Here is a 20,552-nt window from a genome sequence, read left to right on the forward strand (position 1 = left end):
TGGCGATACCACAACAAGGACTGCAAGAAAAATTAAGGTACATATTAAAAAAAAAAACCTATCTATGTCGCGAAGGACCGAGGAGGTATCAGCGTTTAATGCTATTTGGGCAGTAAGTGGCGCCGTGGCGCCGCCATGACTTTGAGCGAGTGCAAGAGCGATTAAAAAGTCAAGCTTGTTTGTTTCACCGGCGCGCGTTTCGTCTGGTTGCTTTCTGTTTTCAGTTACTTACTTTTATAATCATGTTTTGACAAGTTATTGGCCTTTATCAGTGTTGTACCCCATGATGCGTTTTTGCGATTGCGTCTCTGCATCGGTTGACACGTTGTTTCGTCGATTCCTCATCTAGTTATGTGATTGTATCTCTTTTTGGTTATATGGATCATGGATGACCAATTTGACAGTTCATTCGGTGTTTGTAATCACGACGATTCCTTTATGAGGGAAACCTCCGAACTCATGGACAAAGTGGAGAAGAAATTACCACAATATAAACCACCACGTAAGCTATATTTAATGAAGGCATTCCCATCTTGTGGCGTCGTATTGCTTGCTCGTTACAAGTTGCGAAAGCTGCTGCAGCCCATAGCTGCAGTAACGAGTTACCTGAAATGGCTTATCTCCAACGCTGCTTTTTAAGTGCTATGCTTCTAACTACGACTTACATGTCTTGCAGGGAAAGTTGTAAAGCTGTCACCACCAAAATGTGCCCTAAACACCAGTATCATGGAAACTAGTTTCCTTACTCCTCTTATGTCTTCACCATTGTCACATTCCCTAATTGATCAAGTGAAAGAGAAACTCAAAGAAAATACCCGCCGGTCTCTCAACCTGTCGCTTACTCCTCACCAAGTGGAAGAGGCACAGAATGACGCTTCATTCTTTGGCCTTCCTGCGATTGTGAAGCACCTACTCAACGTGCACCGTGGAATTTCAGAGTTGTACGGTAGGAGAAACGTCGAATTCTAGACACTTACTTTAGTCTCGGGTTTTTAAGTTATGGGACTTACTTTCAGTTAATAAATATTCCTCTTTTTTGGTTAGAATGGCAGAAGGAATGTCTGAGCCTTCCAGCTCTCAATGAAAGAAAGAACCTCATCTATTCGCTTCCCACGAGCGGTGGGAAGACGCTTGTAGCCGAAATTCTGGCATTCAAAGAAATCATCTGTAACCAGAAGAATGTGTTGTTTGTTCTACCCTATGTTTCAATTGTGCAAGAAAAGGTACAAACACATTCCCTCGTTTCTCTCTTATTCCCCCCCCAAAGAAGTTGCATGTATCACGTAATGACACTGTCAGATGATACCACAAATGCAGGTACGGGGCCTTTCCGGCTTCGGAGTCGACTTGGGCTTCCTGGTCGAAGAGTACGCCGGTAGCAGGGGCCAGATCCCACCGACAAAACGTCGTCGCCGTTGTGCGGTTTACATTGCTACAATAGAGAAGGCGCATTTTCTCGTGAACTCCTTAATTGAACTGAAGCGCCTCGATGAGATTGGCCTCGTAATTGTTGACGAGGTACGTGACGGCTTTGTTGATTCTACAGCTATTTGCTCGACGAGTGTTCATTACGATTTATGTCGTCGTGTTGCTTGCAGTTACACATGCTTGGTGATGGAAGCAGTCGAGGTGCAACGCTGGAAACAGCTTTGGTGAAGATCAAACGACTCTCTCGTACGTTGATTCCCTGCTTGTGGCATGGCTTTGAGCAAACGCAATGTTTTTTGCAGTAGCTTGCAATCAGTGCTCTGCGTTTCCATTTAAATGGAAGATTCTGATAAATTTTCTTCCCTCTATGTGTTTCAAAGTGTTGTTTACAGTGCGAATGACTATCCAAATGTACACATTTGTATCACTTTGTATATTTATTTGTATTTATTTATTTATTATTATTTATTTGTTATATTATTTGATATTGTATTTATTTATTTGTATATACATGTTTGTATCACTTTGTACATTTATATGACTTTGTTCTCGGTTCCCAAAAAGCAGGGAAAGTGCGGAGCTTACTGTTTTCACCTCGTTGATGACTGTTGGGAGCATTTAAAAAAAACAAGTAATAATTTTGAGCTGGGGCTCAGAAGTTCCACAGGGCAAGCATTGGAAGGTTGCATCACAGGAGAGATGTTGCAGGAAAAAAAAAAAGGAATTATAAATAATTTGCTGCAAATTGTGCCGTAATATTTTGTATACAAATTTCAAGCATCACATGGGAACATCCTAGAGCTTTGGTTGGGTCTGGAGGTTCTATTAGGGAAGGAAAATCATTTATATTTTCTTCACACGCTTAATTTGCGTTCTCTCGTAAGCTGAATGTTTTGAGAATTGCGGAAGTTGCACAAACGTTGATGAGATTCCTCAGTGGTGTTCCCAGTAGCTGCGGGAGTGCTTTGGTCATGCGCTACTGCCATCAATGCTACTTGTACAGAGGGCACTGGCAAGTACTGAGGACAGCATTGAGGAACTTCCTCAGTGTTTGTTATTGTGTGTATTTTCATTTATTTTTTTCATACGGAGAGCCATAGCTCTATTCATAGTCTATCCTCAGGTTAGAACGCATCTGAGCCCACTTGCATGAACGTTGAGGAGCTTCCTCAGTGGTGTCCTCAGTAGCTTCAGTAGTGCTTCGGGCAAGCGCTAGTGTTCTCAAAGCTGCTTGCGCGAAAAGCACTGCCAAAGCTACTGAGGACGCCATTGAAGAATTCTCTCAATGTTCGTGCAAACGAGCTCAGAATCTTAAGAGGCTGTGATTTGTGATTCCAGTAAATTAATTTTGCCAAGCAAATATACTACTTTAAAAAGGCATTTGCTCCATCCAAGGATTAACTGTGACTGGCGAACTTCAGCCTATAGTGACTGCTGACACTTGAGTCGTCATGAAACGGTTAGATCTGTAAGTAAGACATAAGATCTTTTCCAGACGCACACATCATTGGCATGAGTGCCACACTAGGAAACATGAGTGACCTGAAGAACTTCCTAGACGCAGATGATTTTGTAGGCTCTTTCAGGCCAGTAAGTATTTGGCGTCGCAGTTATTCAGGACTTATAGGTTTGCAAAGTAAAAAAAAAAAAGTATGCATCACCAGGTGGAGCTGAAGGAGTATGTCAAGTTGGAGCGCACAATTTTTGAATTTGCCCCCAAGGAGGAGAAGCCAATCAGGCCAGTGAGAAAGCTTTCTTGCGATGTATGTACCTTACCATTTCCTTAAGAAAGCTTTCCATGCTTGTTCTCGGGGGAACCTTGCTTTTTCTAAAATTGCAGGACAGTAACGCACAAATGAAGCAACAGGATCCAGAGCTACTGACTGTGCTGGTGAGAGAGGTCATCCCAAAAAATTCTTGCCTCGTGTTCTGTCCCACAAAGAAAAACTGCGAAAATGTGGCCCTCCTGCTCACAAAATTTCTTCCATGGTGAGTGTTTTTTTTCTGTACCTTTATTTTTACAGGTTTTATGGCCTTTAAAAATCGAGAAAGGGGGTGTTAAAAAGGAGTTTAAGGTGTTCGACTGGACAGAAACGGGCAATATCAGGTGCAGACCTTTGGGTGTAAAAAAAAAAGGAAAAAAGCAGTGCATCTCACATATTTAAAATGTCAGATGCACTGCTTTGCCGAGCATTTCTGAGCTCTTTGGGGACCCAAAATGACCATAATGCAAAACAGGCAGTTTGCACGTCCGTGGAAGTTGCACTTTCTCAAAGTTTGTTCCTGGGGTCTTGGGGGGGGTGTTACCCAAAGTGACTATGATGCAAGATAGGAGTAGACACGGGCCTTACCACCGACTTTCGTACTTCCACTTTCCGAGTAGCGTTTTATGTGCGCGGATTCTGTAATTTAGTGAATTGAAAGAACACAAGAAAGCGGAAAAGCTCGCTCTTCTACGTGCACTGGAAACGGAAACTGGCCACGTCTGCTCGGTGTTACGAAAGACCATCCCGTCCAGTGTGGCTTACCACCACAGTGGGCTTACGACGGAAGAGAGGAGGCTTGTGGAAGAGGCGTACTCTCTCGGGGTGCTGTCATGTCTGGCCTGCACTTCGACCCTGGCTGCGGGTGTCAATTTGCCCGCAAAAAGGTGAGCTGCTACGGATTCTTGCAAGTCGGCAGATCGTAAACTAAGGTGTACTTGGCTGTGAGTGGCAACATGTCGGTAGGCGTGTTTACAACTTTACATGGAGGCAATGAAAGTTGACTGTACGAGAGAAGTCGATCTCTCCTCTGCATGTAAACCAGCGTATATGAACCTAATGGAGATGTCGACACAGCGAAAACAAGTCGCTAGGATGAGGTTGTTCAGATAACATGCAACTTATCCAGCACTTCCCCTAAGCTTCAGTTGAGTGCTCTGCGACTTTGGGAATCTCAGTCGATCGTCATGTAAACCCTCGCCATTCGACCTTGACAATTAGTCAACTGGGGCTTTCAGTCGACATATCAGTCCATGTAAACACAGTTACTGTTGAAAGATGAAAGTCACTGAAAAAGTTAGCCAGCTGTAGGAGTCGAACCCACATCTTCTGGATTGCCGGTCCAGGGCTCTACCAATTGAGCTAAGCTAGCACACCTTTTTCAGCGACAGAACATCAGTTATCTCATGTTCAGCAGTTACTGTGTTCAGTGGGGTGAGACAGGGGTCTGTCGTACGGTATTTGGCTTTATGTGTTCAAGCCGAGAGTTAGCTAGAGGCACAAATGAAAGACATTGGAAGAAATTGTATTAAGCTGCAAAGCGGCAGAAAGTGAGATGGGATGTTTCATTTCCTTGCCATTTGAGGCGGGAATGTTTCCATGTTGGTACAGCAAATTGGTAAACTCATCATCATCTAAGGCAGCAACGTTTCGTGTTGGAAAGTAGGTAATTGTTCCGAGGCTGGAACATACAAAGAGACAAACAGAACACAAGCCTCAAGTTGCCCGGGGAGATGCGTCATACTTGTGTCGTGTGTGTGTGTGTGTGAAAGGAGGAGTTTTGTGTTGTTGTCAATTTTATGCTATGTTGTCTTTCCAAAATGCAGCAACTGCAATGTCTATACACTATATATACTGCTGCAGCCTTTTGCTCATGTACGGGTAAGGCCCTCTGTTTTCTGCTGCAACAAATTCAGAATTCTGCGGCACAGACTCGTAAATTCCGCAGTTTTCCGCGGCAAGCAGTCAACGGCTGCTCGAAACGGGAAACACTTTATTTTCTTGGATAATGTGGCAACAAAAAATATTTTATAAAATTACAGATAGCACTGTTGCGGCTCAACATTACATACATGATGTCTCGTGTTCTCCTCTGATGCGGTCTTTCGCCTGCAACTATTTTGTACCTGCTGAAAGATCCTCCAGTATCTACACAGTTTATAGGAACTTTATGGGAAGGAGTTTACAATACATGCCCTGAAATCGCAGAAAACAGAGAGTCTTATGTATGGGTGCTATGTACACAACGCGTTACATATGTGCATTTCATAAGTATGACATTTAAATTTACAAAGCATATTATTTCCTGCACAACAAAGGGTGATACTCAAGTCTCCATACACTGGCACAGAGTTCCTAACCCGAAGCGTTTACCAGCAAATGGTAGGGCGAGCAGGCAGAGCAGGCATCGACTCCTCAGGGGAAAGCATTCTCATCATCAGAAAAGGGGAGGAAGATAAGGCGAGGAAACACTATCATTGCAGTCACGATCTCATATAACTAAAGGCACTCTTCGATACAGGTATTGCAGCTCCTGCAGTCCCCAGTGGGTAGTTGCCAAAGTGGCCTGCTCAAAGATGAAGGACGGGGCCTCGACGTTTTGCTCCTAAGTCTCGTGGGACTTAAGGTTAAGTCGTTTCCCAGTCATCTTATGTGAGCGGTGAGACACCGTGTGATTGTGAGAGTTTCGTGCAGATCGCTGAAAGTATAGCTGATGTCGAAAGCTTTGTGAGTGGCACGCTGATGGCGCTGCAGCTGAAGGAACAAGACAAAGATATCGCAGACGTCGTCCAGGAGTCCGTGAATCGGTTGTGCTCTGCGGGACTCCTTCAGTGTACGAAAGCGGGCCAACTGCAGTCAACGTCGTTGGGACGAGGCTGCTTTAGAGGTGATGTGGCCGCAATAAATTCTTGAAACTTTTTTGAAATTTCAAAAAAAAAATTTGAGAAATTTTTTAGGTGATGTGGCCGCGTGAAATTTTTTCAAGAATGTGGCATCTTAAACGAGAGTTGATTGTGTTTTATTTTGCTTTCGGTAGATTTTTGTTCTGCAATTCCAAATCTTTCGCCTCATTGCACCTGTGATAATCGTTATGATACACGCTTGCAGTCGGTGAGCAGCTTATTCTACGACAAAAACCTTACAAACGTTGGTAGAAAATAGGGATCTGCACTCATAACAAAAGCCACTAGCATTCCGTGAATCTATGATTGCGGGAAATCTTGCAGAAATGGCCATGTGTCACAGACCTCCGAATTTTTTGTGGAATCTCCTCCTAACGCACAATTACGTAACATTTTCAATTGATCTGCGACATTCCTGCAGAGGTTAAACTCGACTCATGTGACCTGCTTGGAGCCTTGCCATTGCCCGACACAAGTGATACTGCCGGCATTGACACGAGACACTGATACTGAGATACTGATGGATGAGAAGAAAACTTAACTGTAGTAATGCCCGGAAAGAAATCTCGACAAAAGAGAGTGGAACAGGGCTATGTTCTGCCATTAATAGTAAATTTAGCAGCTGCAGTTTGCTGAAAATCACTGCTATGAAAATCTGAAGGGCTCGAGCTTGTGGGTGCATTTGAAGTGCATAGATGGCAGTGATGGCCACTAACTACTTCCACAGTAGCTTAACTATAACTACTAACTACTTTGTGATTGAGTAGTTTAACTAGTAGTTCAACTACTTTTCAGAGGAGCAGTTCAAACTACTTTTTTAACTACTGCAATGTAGTTTAACTACATCTATAACTACTTAACGTTGTCCACCAACACCAATCCCTTGTAGTGTTCTTGGACACCTAAATATGAATCACAAGCAATAATAAACTTTGGCTCAAGCCATTGCTACGATCATCAAATACAAAGCTTGCGGCGGGATTCTTTCCGTGCCTACGCGATAAACTAAGCTGCACAATTATTTCACAGCAAATCAAATGAGGCTTCACTAGACGAGCATTAAGAGTGAAGATTTAGGTACACACGCACAACACAGTTGCTCTGCACCTCTGTTCTCATCAAACAAGTAGCTCAAGGTAAAAGTCGGAAGCACAATCGTGCCGTAAAGCTTGTGGCAAAATAGGAAGTGTAGTTGGCGCCTTCAGTAACCTAACTACTGTAGTTAACTACTTAAAATAGTAGTTTAACTAGTAGTTAACTACTTTTTAACTATAATCAGGTAGTTTAACTAGTAGTTTAACTACATGTAGTTAACTACTGACCATCACTGATAGATTCTTAATTGGCTGTTTCTCTTACAGGTTGTATGGAGCCGGCAATGGCCGTTCCCGTTTACGAAGACCTCAAGGTCGCCTTGCGTCATCTTGCTCTCCAGTGCCACCTGCACCTTCTGTACCTGATCACACCGAGGAAATTGAGCGTCGGATCGCTCGACCCTCCCAGCTACTATAGGATTGTGTGGATTGTCTGCATTTTTTTTTACAGACATTATTCATTACAGGCTCTCCTCTTTTTTTTATAGTATACGGCACTGAACAAAGAAGAGTTGCAGGTTGCAGAAGCTGTGGGAGTCACAGAGTGCTTAGTCACGCGACTGGCATCAGGGCGTCTCCTTAAGGTGCTTATTAGCAGAGTTCGAGGTAACTCGTTACAAGTAACTCGTTACTGTAACTAAGTTCCTTTTTTTGGTAACTTGTAACTGAACTCGCTACTTTTGCGCCGTGGTAACTTTCGGGGGAACTCGTTCCTTTTTCAGGTAACTTTGCCAAAGTAAGTTAAGTTCCAAGTTACTTTTAACTCGCTTTTCACTCACGTCCACATATTTTCTGGCTTTCTCTCCGGTTCCTTCATGGCATTTTTTGCCATAAAACGTGATATCCAATCAATGCCATGCATTTTATTCATGAAGTAAGAACCGCTGCCATTGAAATGAAGCTGAACCATTGTGCGCCCACAGGGAGTTAGATGCAAAGCTTCGAATAGATCGAACGGGCACTTGTTCTGTGCCTCCCATTGAAAGAAAAGCAGAACCGAGGGTCGCGTCCCTTTAAGGAACAATATCGTAATCCCCTCAACACCGTGGCTTTTGGGCGCGACCTTGTTCACCTGTAGCTTCGAGCGTAGTTCAATTCTACCAAATTTGTGGCGCTGTCGAACACTATGACGTCATTTGTTCACAAACAGAGAGAGGTCTATTGTTGTACATAAACGAAAACTATCTAAGCGTGTTGCCCACCTCCGCAGGCAACTCAAGGTCTAACTCAACTGCTCACGCGCGCTGAGCCTGCGTAATGCTATTTTGTGTCCGAAGTAACTTGGAAGTAACTCGTTAGTTTTTTTAAGTAACTCAGTAACTGCGAGTTACATTTCAGGCTGAAGAACTTCGTTATTAACTTAGTTACATTTTTCACATGGTAACTTAACTTGTAACGAGTTCTTTTTGACGGGTAACTTCTCAATCTATGCTTATTAGTAAACATGCTGATAGCAATGATTCCTTGTGATGTGTTGATCAGGACAGAGACAACAACTCTGTGCGGTTGCATGTAATGAGTGAAACTTGGGAAATAGCCTCGAAGTAAGTGTTAACCCAGGACCATTTATTGATACCAATTTAATATGATTAATTAATGATATATAATTAATATAATGAATTTAATATAATATTAATGTCGATCACTAGAAGCACTCCACTCTACCATGGCTCTCAACACCGGTGAGCTGGTAGTTGATATGGCACAGAATTGCGTGTATCCTTTTATGGTTGCCACGGCATTGGTACACCACTTTGCAGTGTATTAGCGTAGTCGGCATCGCATTGGTCTAAAAGGGCCCCCTTCTTGTACACCTTATTACATACATGAAAATAGTACCATTTGCGTATCAAATTTACAATAATAAATAATATATTTAATAAACAATTCATAAAAAATATGTTTGGAAAGCATGGTGTTTCTTTTCTTTTCCCAAGATAGATCACACGTTGAAAACCGAGTTAACGCAAAGTACAACACAGGCACAGTAAGTGCACTTTTCGTTGCAGGCGGAAGAAACATCGCTGCTCAGCCGTTTCTACCTGACGATGCAGCTGAATGACCTCTGGAACCAACAGAGCATATGGAAGGTCGCGGAGCGGTTCAACGAGCAGCGCGGAAACGTTCAGACACTGCTCGTTTCGGCTGCTGCATCCGCGTCTGCAATACATCACTTCTGCGAGGTAGCCTCGTGCACAGTACAGTGAACTCTCGTTAATATGACCCCCATTAATCTGACATATTCGCTTTATGACCCTTTTTCTCGGGGAACCGTTCCGCCGGGCATGTAAATCCCTCTCGTTAATATGACAATCCGTTTATCGGACAATGACCAAGATGTTTGTCACAAGTATAGGGTCAAACACGGGCATTATTCCCGCTATTATGACCACGTCACATGACCCTCAGAGTAGCCCCTCGGGAGAGGCTATGTCGTACCTCGCTCAGAGGGCGACATAGGTTGCCTCGTTATGTTTTGAGCAGATAAAGGTCGATAACGTGTCCGCAACTGATGGTGCTATTATCCATTTAGAAAAATTAATGACTGAAAACTGTTTGACGTAGTCATTGCTAACAGATTTTTTCAGAAAATAAATCATAATTACGTCAGCTTTTGTTGTGTGTAGCTGTGTGTCCGGTCCGCGGAGGGTCCGTTTCTCGTTAATATGACAATTCGCTTCATGACAAAAATCCGCGGGAACGGCAGTGGTCATATTAACGAGGGTTCACTGTATTTCATTTAGCCCTTTTTTTCGAAATGAGGATAGAAATGTCTGTGTAGGAGTTTCCAGAATTCTGGGCGTACAGAGACCTGATGCCGAGCTTTGTACAACGCCTGTCTCATTGTGTCACAGCTGAACTCATTCCCCTCATGGAGCTGCCTTCGGTGAAGAGGGTACGTAGTTCAGTACGTAGAGTACAGTTCCGTTTCACATTCTTTTTTCCCCCACGTTTTCTCCGACAGGGCCGTGCAAGGCAGCTGTACCAAGCAGGCTTCAAAACTTTAGTACTCATTGCTAGAGCAGAAGCGAAAGACCTGGTCGACAAGATAGACCACATGCCAAGGAAAGTTGCTAGTCAAATCATCTCTGCAGCAAAGGTAAGTAGTCCCCCTTTTATGCTAACATCTCTCGCTTACAAATGCTCACCTCTTTTTTCTTTAGCTCATTCTACTCAAGAAGGCGGAGGACCTACAAGAGGAAGCGGAAGACATGGTGGAAGGGCTGGCCACATAGATAGAATACAGGCACGTAGGCAGGAGGTATGTTTGATATTCTTTGACCTAGGACAGCCTTTATTAAATAACTTACAAAGCACATGTACACAACCATCCATCCTGATCACACACGCACACACACTGGTAAACTTCTTCCCATTCAATGGGGACAATGTACGAAAAAGACTGGCCTATAAACTAAAGCTGCTGAAGAAAAGACCATTGCTCCGGGGAGACAAATGAGACGAGATGAATATGCATTTTTCGTATCTTGCGCGGGAGATGTACAATGTGCACAACAAAGGTTGAACTCAAGTGGCTCTCTAAATGACCAACGACACGGCTTCAATGGCATAAACCTAACTCCCCCTCCCCCCCCCCCCCTCATGCCCCCTTCCCAGTCTCATGTCAAAAAAGTCAACGAAACACCTTCCTAGGCTTCAAGTAGGATCACTTATGTGGCTTGCACATGCAAAAAATGTCCTTGCCAAAAATGCAGGCACTTTCCTAGTCTCTGCGAGCACGCCTTCTTCGTGGAGATTTTTTTGAGTCTCCCGCTCCGCCATCTTCGGTTGCCTCGTCCTGCAATGAGTAAGAGCAACGCTGAGTAAAATATTTGGGGAAAAAAAAAAGTCATCATTTCCTTCTGTGTCAGAGTCCACTTCATGAAGCCTTGCTATAAAATTCAATTATGAATTATACGCTCGAAAAAACGAACATTTTGAAATGTTCTGCCCGGTGATTCCGCAGATAAGAAACCATGTGACAAGTTGTTTGTTTTGGTTTGGGTCCAGACCTTAGCACTGAGCAGTCTGTTAAACTACTTACCCCTTCCCCGCTGCCTTCTTCAGAGGTGCTCTCCACACCTTCCTTATCCCCTGCACCGGTCTCTTCCTGCTGCAACTCCTCTTCATTGCCTGCAGCAGCCTCCTCTTCCTCTTCTTCCTCTTCTATGGCAGCATTCTCTTCTGCTTTCTCCTCTTCATGTTGCTCATCCTCAGCGAGAGGTGCGTCGTCGAATTTCTTGTGCTTAGCGGCAGCTGCTGCTGCGGTCGCAGTTTTGCCCTGCAATTTTTTAAAGCCGGGTTTAAGTACCAGTAGGCTTGAAAGCTTTGTCAGTTTCCCTGACAGCATGCTCGCTCTACATGCACTACGCAAAGGCGAGGCAAGTACAAAGTAGAGGGTCTTACACCACTTTTTATAAGTAGTGAGTGGCAATAGTTACAATAATTTTCGGCAGATAATGTGGGAATTTAAAAATGCAGAACAGAAGGTATCAATATATCCGAGTTGGTGTGAGTAAATGTCAAGCACCACTTACACAAATGATCCATTACCAAACAATAGCTGGCAGAAATGACTTTTCTTTGACATTCTACTTGGATTGTGTTCAATGAACCCATGGAGTATCTACACATTCATAGTTCCATTTGATTCATGTCATTCATTCATATGAGCGAAAGAGCAAGAGAGATAGGGCGGCGTGAACTTTCGGGATTTTTTGGCAGGTGTCGGGGCTACTGAAACAATCCCTGGCAGACTATATTGTAAATCAACCAGAGTGAATGACACAAGCACACATGACTTGTGCAACAAGTGGAACCCGATGCTTCCTATCATGGCTCTCGCATTATTCTAAGCATGACTCTTAAGTTCATGACTGTATGTTCATGTAGTATGCTCATCTAGTGGCTGGGTTACTGTTACACATATCGAAACGTTCATGCTTACCGAGGAGCTCGACGTGCAACAGAAGCAGATGAAAAGCACAACCGGTAGGCCTATGGCCAGCGTGTAGACAGCCCATAGCCAGGGATACTTCTCCGTGTACTTCAAGAGACGCATAAACAAGCCGTCCTACGTGGGCAAGGGCAACATAGTACTACGCTCAAGCAAGCTACACACAAACTTCACAATTTCTGACGTGGCACTACAACACCAAGGCTCGTACAGAGGCACAGCTTCTCTACCGGCTACGTAAGCGAGGGGGGGGATAGCAGTGGCAATCGTGACTAGTACGGCTGCGAACCGGTACCTCCCGAACCAACTTCAAGATGTACCAGACGTATGAACCAATGGGAACGCCCGCGTACGTTGCGTAGAGAAACCAGCCCAGATAGTACTTCCACGAAGTCAGCCTGCCCTTCGGCACAATCTGGAGGTGTGCACCTTCAACATTATTATCATATCAAACCTGCTTACACGTGTACCTGCATACAATGAAATTTAAGTGGAGGTCGACATGTTTCTTCGTGCACTGTGCAGACTGAGGAGAGGAAAAGGCACCTTTCTGATGTTCTTTGACACACTAACAACTAGGTCTGTGCTAATGGTAATTTTAAAGCGAAAGTAATTAGTGAAGTGAATAGTTATGCAATCAGATCAATAGTTATACACAGAATTGAACACTTAAATGCATTATATGTACATAATATATGCATGCAGTTGTATAAAACAGCACTGGCCTCGATTTAGGGATAACCTTTCTGGCATTTTAAAAGGGGCTTTATGAGTGCAGATCCAGGACCATTTGAATATATCCAGTTTGGAAGAGACATTGATTTGATTCCAAATTTGTAGATAGAATTCCATATTCAATTTGAATCCAAATATTCGCTTCAGTATTCATGAAATCTGGATATACTTGACAGCCCTCACTGGAACCTATGCCATTTTAAGCAATAGTACAACATCCATTAGGCATCCATTGCATTTCAACTTTGATGTACAAGTCACCAATTTATAAGCAGGTCTGACATACAAAAATACTATAAAATTACACAGTGATGAAGCGCCAAAATCTCAAAAGAAATAAATATTTGAAAAAAAAAAAGTTCCTACCGTTTCCCTGTCCCCAGCTTCCTTCTTGAGCACCCACGTGTCAGTAGCCCACTGATCCGCGACAACCGGGTCGTCCGCGATAACCACATTGTCGAAGAGGATGTCGGCAGACATGGACCAGAGCTCAAAGCCAACTGCCACCTATTGAGAGAGAGACGCCCCAGAGTAAGGGCTACGCTACGCAGAAGCGATTGAACTTTAAAAAAAAAACATTCAGAGGTTGGGAGTCCACGTTAATGTTCGAGTTTCGAGTTAAAGTGAGGTGACACTCACCGCTGTGGTCATGCGGTAAGGATTGAGGTCTTCAAAATAGTGGGGATTGGGGATCTTGCGGGGTTTCCACTTGCCCTTGTAGTTTGGGTTGTCGATGAGGGGTGCCCTCCACTTGCCCTTGTACTTGGGGTTGTCAATCATCGGGGCCTTCCACTCTCCGCAACCGACGTCTGTGCACTTTGGATTGTCTAGAAGATGCACAATCCATCAGTGTCATATTTTGTTGCTGTAACACACATGCTACATAATGCAGTGCAGCATTTGAGAACATGAAAGAGCTGTACTGCGACATAGTAGTGGTCTCCAAGACCACACTTGTACAGATTAAAGCAGAAGCTTAGCTTGGATATTCAGAGCATATTGCATAAGTTTAACACTGAGTGGATGCTGAAGCACATTGATAAAGAGCATTAATCGCACTACGGACCGAACATTATTTTCTGTGCAAATGCAGCTCGCTTTGCTACAAGGCACACATACTGATACAAACATCCATCTCTTTCGCATAATTAAGACTAAACTACCACCACCCTTCCAACACCATCTCTACTACACACCTTGCCACCATGAAGTTTTCGGGAAACGCTTTTTTCTAAATTCAGGGGGTAAAAATCGGCACATAAACGTGTGCTCGAAATTCAAGCAAATTCGGGTAGAAAAACTTCCAGTACACTACATTCATGAAGAAATCTGGCTCAGTTACTCAAACTGACAGTTTGGTACTAGTTTGGTACAAACTGTAATGTAACTGCATTTTCTGCCAAACAGGTTAGTGTGCATTCCTACAGAAGTCTCAGTGAGGACAATTTGACGGGTAAAAATTGGGTTTCACCCTAAAGAGGCAACCTTCAGTTCGGGGAAAAAAAAAAATATATATATATACTTCTATATATATACATTCTCGTGACAGTTGTTTACTCCGAACTTGTAAAAAAAAAAAAAACGTTTTACAACTTCTAACGCTACTGTCGCAGTTGTGTACTCACTGACAAGAGGCGCTTCCCACTCCCCATCCATGTCATCATCCCAGTCCTTTGGCTTTTGCGCAGTTGCATCCGGAACAAGCAGGGGCTCATCATCCAGCCATCCCACGGGCTTTTTTGCGTCGGGGTCCTGGATCTGTCGCGGGGCGTCCTCGTCCCAGTCCTCGGGCTTGCTGGCATTCGGGTCGGGTACTTTCTCCCGCTCGTCCCAATCCTCGGGCTTGCGGTCGTCGGGATCTTCGATCTCGGCCGGGGGGTTCACGGGAGGGTTGAAGTCTTCGAGAAGGGAGCCCTTGAACTCGGAACGACGGTCCACCAGGATTTCGAACGTGTTGTCTGGCTTCAGGACTGCGGAGCGATCGACATTTTTAGCTATTTTTTTCCCATCTATGTTTGTGTGGGCAGTGGCCCACACGGTCTAAAGGGTCGCGGAAGTAGAATAAAATTATTTTATGCAACCTACTCAAGGTGAATAGATGTGCTTTCTTGTCCTTAAACACCTCATCAAACTTGCTGAGGCTTGTGGATTTCTTCCAGTGTTTCTCTTCGTAGGTGCCGTTCACTGGGTTACGATGACGGAAGATCAGGTGCAGCTGCAAACAAACGGTTTATTTCTTCACAAGTCTGCACAATCTAGTGCACAATTTTACGCAGCCAAATAATAGCTCACCTTGTGCTCCGTCCCGCACTTGTCTGGACCAAACATGATTGTGTAGGGAGACTTGTCATTGAACTTTTTCAGGTCTTCGTTCTCTTTAGCATCAGACAGCACTTTGATATACGCTCCCCCACAGTCCTGTCCGTTCTGGAACTGCACCTCGTACCTATGAAAGCATTCAAGCATGAACGTCCCTGCCATTTCCTTTTTCGGACCCGCACAATTGCCCTGATGAATGAACAGGAGTACTCACTGCAGCACGAATGTCTTGTGGTCGAAGACAAAGGGCTTGTTCAACTTTGAGGAAATGGCGGCATGACGTGCCTTGGACTGAAATAAGTGTTAGTCAGCACTGGCAGATATTGCCGCAGGAGGTAACGTCGTTGTGCATCACTTACTTTGAGAACCAAGCCCAGATCACCTCTGAGGTGGCTCTTTTCGGCGCCTTCAACTTCCCATTTACCTGTAGCGGTGATCGTAGTGTTAGTATATTCACAGTGCAACATGTTTCAAAATAGTTAGAAGGGTGCTGTACCATCATATTTCGCAATGTTTTCTTCCGCGCCATCCTTGGTAGCTTCGGATGTAACCCACCTGTAAACGTCCAAGTGTTAACATCCCGCAGACTTTGCTGCCCATCGCGAGGAACACGTACCTTTCCTTGAAGGCGTCTAGGTCGTCAAAATGTTCTGCAATGTATACGTTTCCTGCAGGCTTTGGAATGTTATATACAATCTCGGGTGCTGGCTCAGCCTTCTCCTAAAGAAAATGTAACTTCTTGTACTCGGCAAGAATTATATACGGGCGTTTCGTTTTGTTGTGTTCCAAACAGGATTACAGCACTTTTCAGGCTGCCATCGCTAAATGGCTTCGGGTAAACGCAAGCCGATAAGTGACAGAGGGACAAATAAATTCAGGATTAGCTCACCTTAGTTTCTTCATCTTCACAGTGGATTCCTTGAATTGCAAGGAGCGTAAGTAGAATGAAACCGAAATGCATCACCTGCAGCAGAAGACGTCACTAGTAAAACATCGTCTGCTTGACACTATACACTGCGCGCTGATAAACAGTTTCCTGTCTTCAATGGTCGTACCGGAAATCGGGGGCCCTCGTCAACTGCCTCCAAATCCCTTCTAATAAATGATGTACTTACAGATATCACGGAAACGAAAATCATTTTAACAGTTGTTGTAGTTTAACGCGGAGATACTCATTACTCATTGGAGCAAGAGTCTCCATTGCGTGCACAGCATTTAAAGTGCAACCAGTAATTGCGTAAGCAGTTGAGTGATAAAAAACAGCAGTACGCAGAAGAAAATCACCCGCTTTAAATCACACGATGTGGAACAGTAAATGGTTTGTAAAAGAAGAATTGTTTATGTATCAGGCGCGCAAGGCATTGGATTTGTCAGCACGAGAAAATAAAGCAAAAATATTTTTTGAATTCGGATAATTTACGGAAGCAACTAAACGATTGCAATCAACCGGTACGTACACCGGGTCGTGCAATCCGATGAGATTAAATCGTTAAAAATAATAGAAAGTTACAGCTAAAAGCAACTCCGAGTAAGGACATTGAACTCACGATCGTGCCTCGGCACCAGATATTAGTAATAAAAATATAAAAAATCCTACGGCAAACTGTAAAAGGCAGAAGAGGGAGAGCGTAGTGCTCATACCTGATGTGTTCGAGTATCCCTTGAAATTATATGAAGAAAGTCAGAAGGCAATCATCGCCGGCCGCACCACGCTGATTCCAGAGCGTTCCCTGTATCGTGGAGTGATGCGATTGGTGCGACGCGTACGAAACTGGCGAGACGGCAGCTCGTGTCAAACAAGATGGCCGCCTTTGATCGTGTGAAGGTTACGGTTTCGTTTTTGCTCCCTATCTTTACACCGATTTTTGGATGTCGCCATGTTGAGCGTCAGTACCCCTACGATAGAAAGGACCCCCCGAAATCGTACACTGTTGGTGGTGGAACTGTTTGCCATAGTCGTCCACGGTGAAGCGGGCGGGGGGGTCATGCATCCTGGGTTGACTTCACAGGGAACTGTGCCGACATTGGTCTTAAAGCGTCTGAGGAAAACCCCGGGGAACACACCCAGACAGCACAGCCGACGCCCGGATTCTAACCCGCCTCACCTCCAAATGCACTACCAGCGGCATACCTTTGGTAGTGCATCAGGGATCAGCGGCATGGCCGGGCGGGTTAGGACGTCCCGCGCTCGTTGGTGGTAGCCATGATCGTGCTGAAGACTTGGAGGTGGTGGGTTCGAATCCTACCACCGGCTGTCTGTCTGGGGTTTTCCCTGGGTTTTCAGAACATTTTCCAGTCGAATGTCAGCATAGTTCCTCCTGAAGTCGGCCCAGGACGCATAGTAACACCCCTGTCCTCCACTCGTTTCTGCTGTCCTCTCTCCACCTGTCCACGTCTGTACGCCGCTCATAGCCACAGTTGCTTCGCCGCGCTAACACGGAATGAAAAAGGGTATTTGGGAGAGGGAGAACGGGGGTGAGAGCCCCTTTTGAAATATCTTCCTGGCTTCGCTACTGATTCCCGCTGTTGATGCGCTTATCAGGGAAGTCGCTATCCGGACGATACAGGGCGGATGTCGAACCGTCCGGGCAAGTGAGACACTTCTGAGTCATTTCTGACACATAAAGAATGATAAATCAGTCGGAGCCTAAGTATCGGAGTGCTGGAGGCAGAGAAAGTACGCGGAATACGCAAAAAAAAAAAAATAGTTACTTTATTTCGCATTATAAATCATCCTCGCTCGGAAGACGCGCTATACAAATATAAATACTGTCAGTAAACATTACGCGCGTCCACGAGTTTTCGAAAGAACCCACAAAACTTAAACAATACCTTCCCGGTCTCCGTTCTCCGCCCTACGTTGGAAGACTGCCACCACCTGTGGTGGCGTGAGGAAGTCAACCTTCGAGGAGCAATGTCGCCAGAAGCGTTGAAAGATTGGGCGACTCTACCACTATTACACTCAACTCTAGTACACTCAACTCATACCGCTTTCAACTTCAACCAATTCAAATCGCGCCGGGGAAAGGTTATATCAGAAAGGGGAGAAAAGTCACAGAATGTGATTTGTACTGAAGGAAATGTACGAACCCCACAAACACATCGCAACTACACACCGTTTTCCGAATGGGATTCTGAAATTGATGGTGAGAAATTAGCAATAAAGTGTAAATCACGTTCAGAGAGATTTCAATTCGAAATTACATGTGAATACATATGTCATGAGACGACTGTGAACCAACTGATCAGAAAAAGTTGGAGCGAGTTTTTAAAAATAAATATCACAAAAACAACGCCACGGGAAACGCGCCACTGAACCCCTTGCCAATAGTATTGTGATGAGCTAGAATACCAGTTGAGGTCATCGACCCATTTATGTGATGAGTGTCTTGAAATTCCATGCGACCGGGGCACATGTGGGGCAGTTTCCATGTGGTTTCTTTTCCCGCAATCATTGCTGCGAATTTTAACGACCCTTCAGTGAGCTTCAGTGAATGTTATTTTGCGGGAGTCACACATTTCGTTCAGTAAAACACGCTCTGGGGCATTTTCTTCTTCTTTCAATTACGATCTTTCCCGACGTGGCTTGAATAGACGATTTTACAAAGATGCGCGCGCCACCAAGTGCGCGGCGCAAAGCAGCATGGGAACTTTGAGGGATACTGCTCCGTCGTCTGCTTCGGTTATGGTTTACCCCGGCTGACGCTGCTGCTCCTCGTTATCTCCTGGCATGAGAAGGCGGTGTAAAAGGAGTAGATTGTTATGACAAAGAAGAAAAAAATAAATAAAGGACGGTTACGATTCGTGTAACGTGAAATTCAACGTCAGCTGTGCGTGTGGTGAAATGAGGACGGATGAAAGTGTGTAGACAAATTTATTTAATAATAATAATAATTGAGGGGTTTACGTCGCGAGACAACTGATATCATGAGCGACGCCACAGCGGTCGGTCTGTGGATTGCTTTTGCCCACCTGAGGGTTCTTTAACGTGCGATGAAAGCTCACCACACGGCACCCCGTATTTAACGTACCTCGCGGAAGACGGCGTGTCTAAGCAACTTGTACCCTGCCACCAAGTTGCTGGCGTCCTCGGCTGGGTTCGAACCCGCGATCTCGGGATCAGAAGGCGAACACGCTACGAGCCCGGTATTTATTTACGCGTGATGAGTATTGATTTGTGGTCGCTGAACTGGTTGGCGAGGTGAGTGGTGTCCTGAACGAGGGGGCTGTTCTGGAACACCAAGTTGTCTAGTTGTGCACTGGCGGATGTCGGCGCACAGCATAAGGTCCAGTTGTTCGGACATATCATACCGTGTATTCACACGAGCGACATTTCCCCAGAAGCGGATGATGCGAAAAACGTCATAGCTTTCTGCTGTCACGCGAGCGCCCAGCGTCGTGTCTTCACGTACGCTGCTAACCACGGGGAATATCCTGCTGCACAGCCACAAGATATTCCGTAGCAGACGACAGGGAAAGACGCTGACGGCGTCGTCTGCTAAGTGTCGTCTGCTAAATGCGCAATACGCCACTCCCGGTGTTCCGCACCGTGTGAATGCTCAACACAACACGGGACGGAACTTCGGCTCTGTAAGCAGTATTTGCGCTTTTTCTTCCGCTAGAATATTCCGTGAGTATGTCGCTCGTGTGAATACACGGTTAGGAAAGTGGTGGTTCTTGGCCAGTGAAACGTCCACGTTCAAGTCTCCGACGACGAGAAGCTTGTGCGTGCGGTAAGGCGCGAGTACATACACGATATATTTACTACTATTTACTACTTTATAAAGTCGCGGATGCGTTCCGACGCGAAGCGAGAAGTAGCACACAGCCACCACGAGCCCTGTGGGAAGCTGCACGTCACAGCTGACGCTGTAAAACTGACGTACTTTGGTTTTTATCTCACTTTCCATGGATAGCGGTTGTAAACTGGCGGGATTTTCCTCCTCTCCCCAGCGCTGAGCGCACACGCGATAAGAGTTTTGTGCGAACATGCCAATGCCGAAGACGACGACGCGATCTCGGGAAAGTCTCCACGTGGTCTCCACTATAAACCAGGGTTGGTTACCGAAAATATTATTGTTTCCGGTTCCGTTTCCGGTAACTGGAAAACTCGGCTTTTCGTTTCCGTTTCTTTTTAAGAATTTCATTTCCGTTTCCGAGGTAATTTCGGTACTGGTTTCTGTTTCTCATCCGGAACTCGTACTGTCTGGTTTTGGCTTTTTCATGTCAGATATTCTAGTTACATATTGGATGCAAAAGGACAGCCACACAAAACACTAAAGACTTTAATGTTAAGTTCGCCACGAATAACACGTCATCCAAAACTTTCGCGTCCATCTTGCTGCGCAGTGGG

General features: G+C 44.9%; 2 protein-coding genes and 1 non-coding gene across 3 annotated transcripts; 1 reads left to right on the plus strand and 2 right to left on the minus strand.

Annotated features, from left to right (window-relative positions):
• Window positions 1-176: 176 nt before the first annotated feature.
• Window positions 177-10,449, plus strand: LOC135394846 (helicase POLQ-like). The gene is made up of 18 exons (XM_064625875.1): window positions 177-502; window positions 677-946; window positions 1,045-1,223; window positions 1,318-1,518; window positions 1,599-1,674; window positions 2,924-3,018; window positions 3,093-3,191; window positions 3,269-3,417; window positions 3,842-4,078; window positions 5,510-5,651; window positions 5,713-5,817; window positions 5,886-6,078; window positions 7,456-7,610; window positions 7,677-7,772; window positions 9,198-9,371; window positions 9,971-10,084; window positions 10,154-10,288; window positions 10,353-10,449. The coding sequence occupies exons 1-18, from the start codon at window positions 385-387 to the stop codon at window positions 10,422-10,424; spliced, it is 2,610 nt and encodes an 869-aa protein (XP_064481945.1). The 5' UTR covers window positions 177-384; the 3' UTR covers window positions 10,425-10,449.
• Trnaa-ggc (transfer RNA alanine (anticodon GGC)) lies at window positions 4,491-4,563 on the minus strand. Its single transcript has one exon. It is a non-coding gene; the product is annotated as a tRNA-Ala (tRNA).
• A 2-nt stretch (window positions 10,450-10,451) lies between the features above and the next one.
• Window positions 10,452-16,954, minus strand: LOC135394847 (calnexin-like). Its single transcript, XM_064625876.1, has 14 exons — window positions 16,841-16,954; window positions 16,089-16,163; window positions 15,816-15,919; window positions 15,696-15,754; window positions 15,559-15,623; window positions 15,414-15,490; window positions 15,173-15,326; window positions 14,966-15,095; window positions 14,506-14,850; window positions 13,520-13,707; window positions 13,247-13,387; window positions 12,137-12,262; window positions 11,234-11,470; window positions 10,452-10,987 (listed from the first exon to the last, which is right to left on the minus strand). Exons 2-14 carry the CDS (start codon window positions 16,158-16,160, stop codon window positions 10,913-10,915), a joined length of 1,773 nt encoding a protein of 590 aa, XP_064481946.1. The 5' UTR covers window positions 16,161-16,163; window positions 16,841-16,954; the 3' UTR covers window positions 10,452-10,912.
• Window positions 16,955-20,552: the final 3,598 nt, after the last annotated feature.

Source organism: Ornithodoros turicata, chromosome 5 (genome assembly GCF_037126465.1).
Source record: "Ornithodoros turicata isolate Travis chromosome 5, ASM3712646v1, whole genome shotgun sequence".
Lineage (NCBI taxonomy): Eukaryota > Metazoa > Arthropoda > Arachnida > Ixodida > Argasidae > Ornithodoros > Ornithodoros turicata.

Excerpts from the sequence above, each read along its gene's own strand:
- LOC135394846 (XM_064625875.1), top strand. The coding sequence starts at position 385 with ATGGATGACCAATTTGACAGTTCATTCGGTGTTTGTAATCACGACGAT. Across the intron at positions 1,519-1,598 it reads GCCTCGTAATTGTTGACGAG|TTACACATGCTTGGTGATGG; the intron begins GTACGTGACGGC and ends TGTTGCTTGCAG. Across the intron at positions 9,372-9,970 it reads CAATACATCACTTCTGCGAG|GAGTTTCCAGAATTCTGGGC; the intron begins GTAGCCTCGTGC and ends ATGTCTGTGTAG.
- LOC135394847 (XM_064625876.1), bottom strand. The coding sequence starts at position 16,160 with ATGCATTTCGGTTTCATTCTACTTACGCTCCTTGCAATTCAAGGAATC. Across the intron at positions 15,624-15,695 it reads AAACATTGCGAAATATGATG|GTAAATGGGAAGTTGAAGGC; the intron begins GTACAGCACCCT and ends TCACCGCTACAG. Across the intron at positions 15,327-15,413 it reads CACAAGACATTCGTGCTGCA|GTACGAGGTGCAGTTCCAGA; the intron begins GTGAGTACTCCT and ends ATGCTTTCATAG.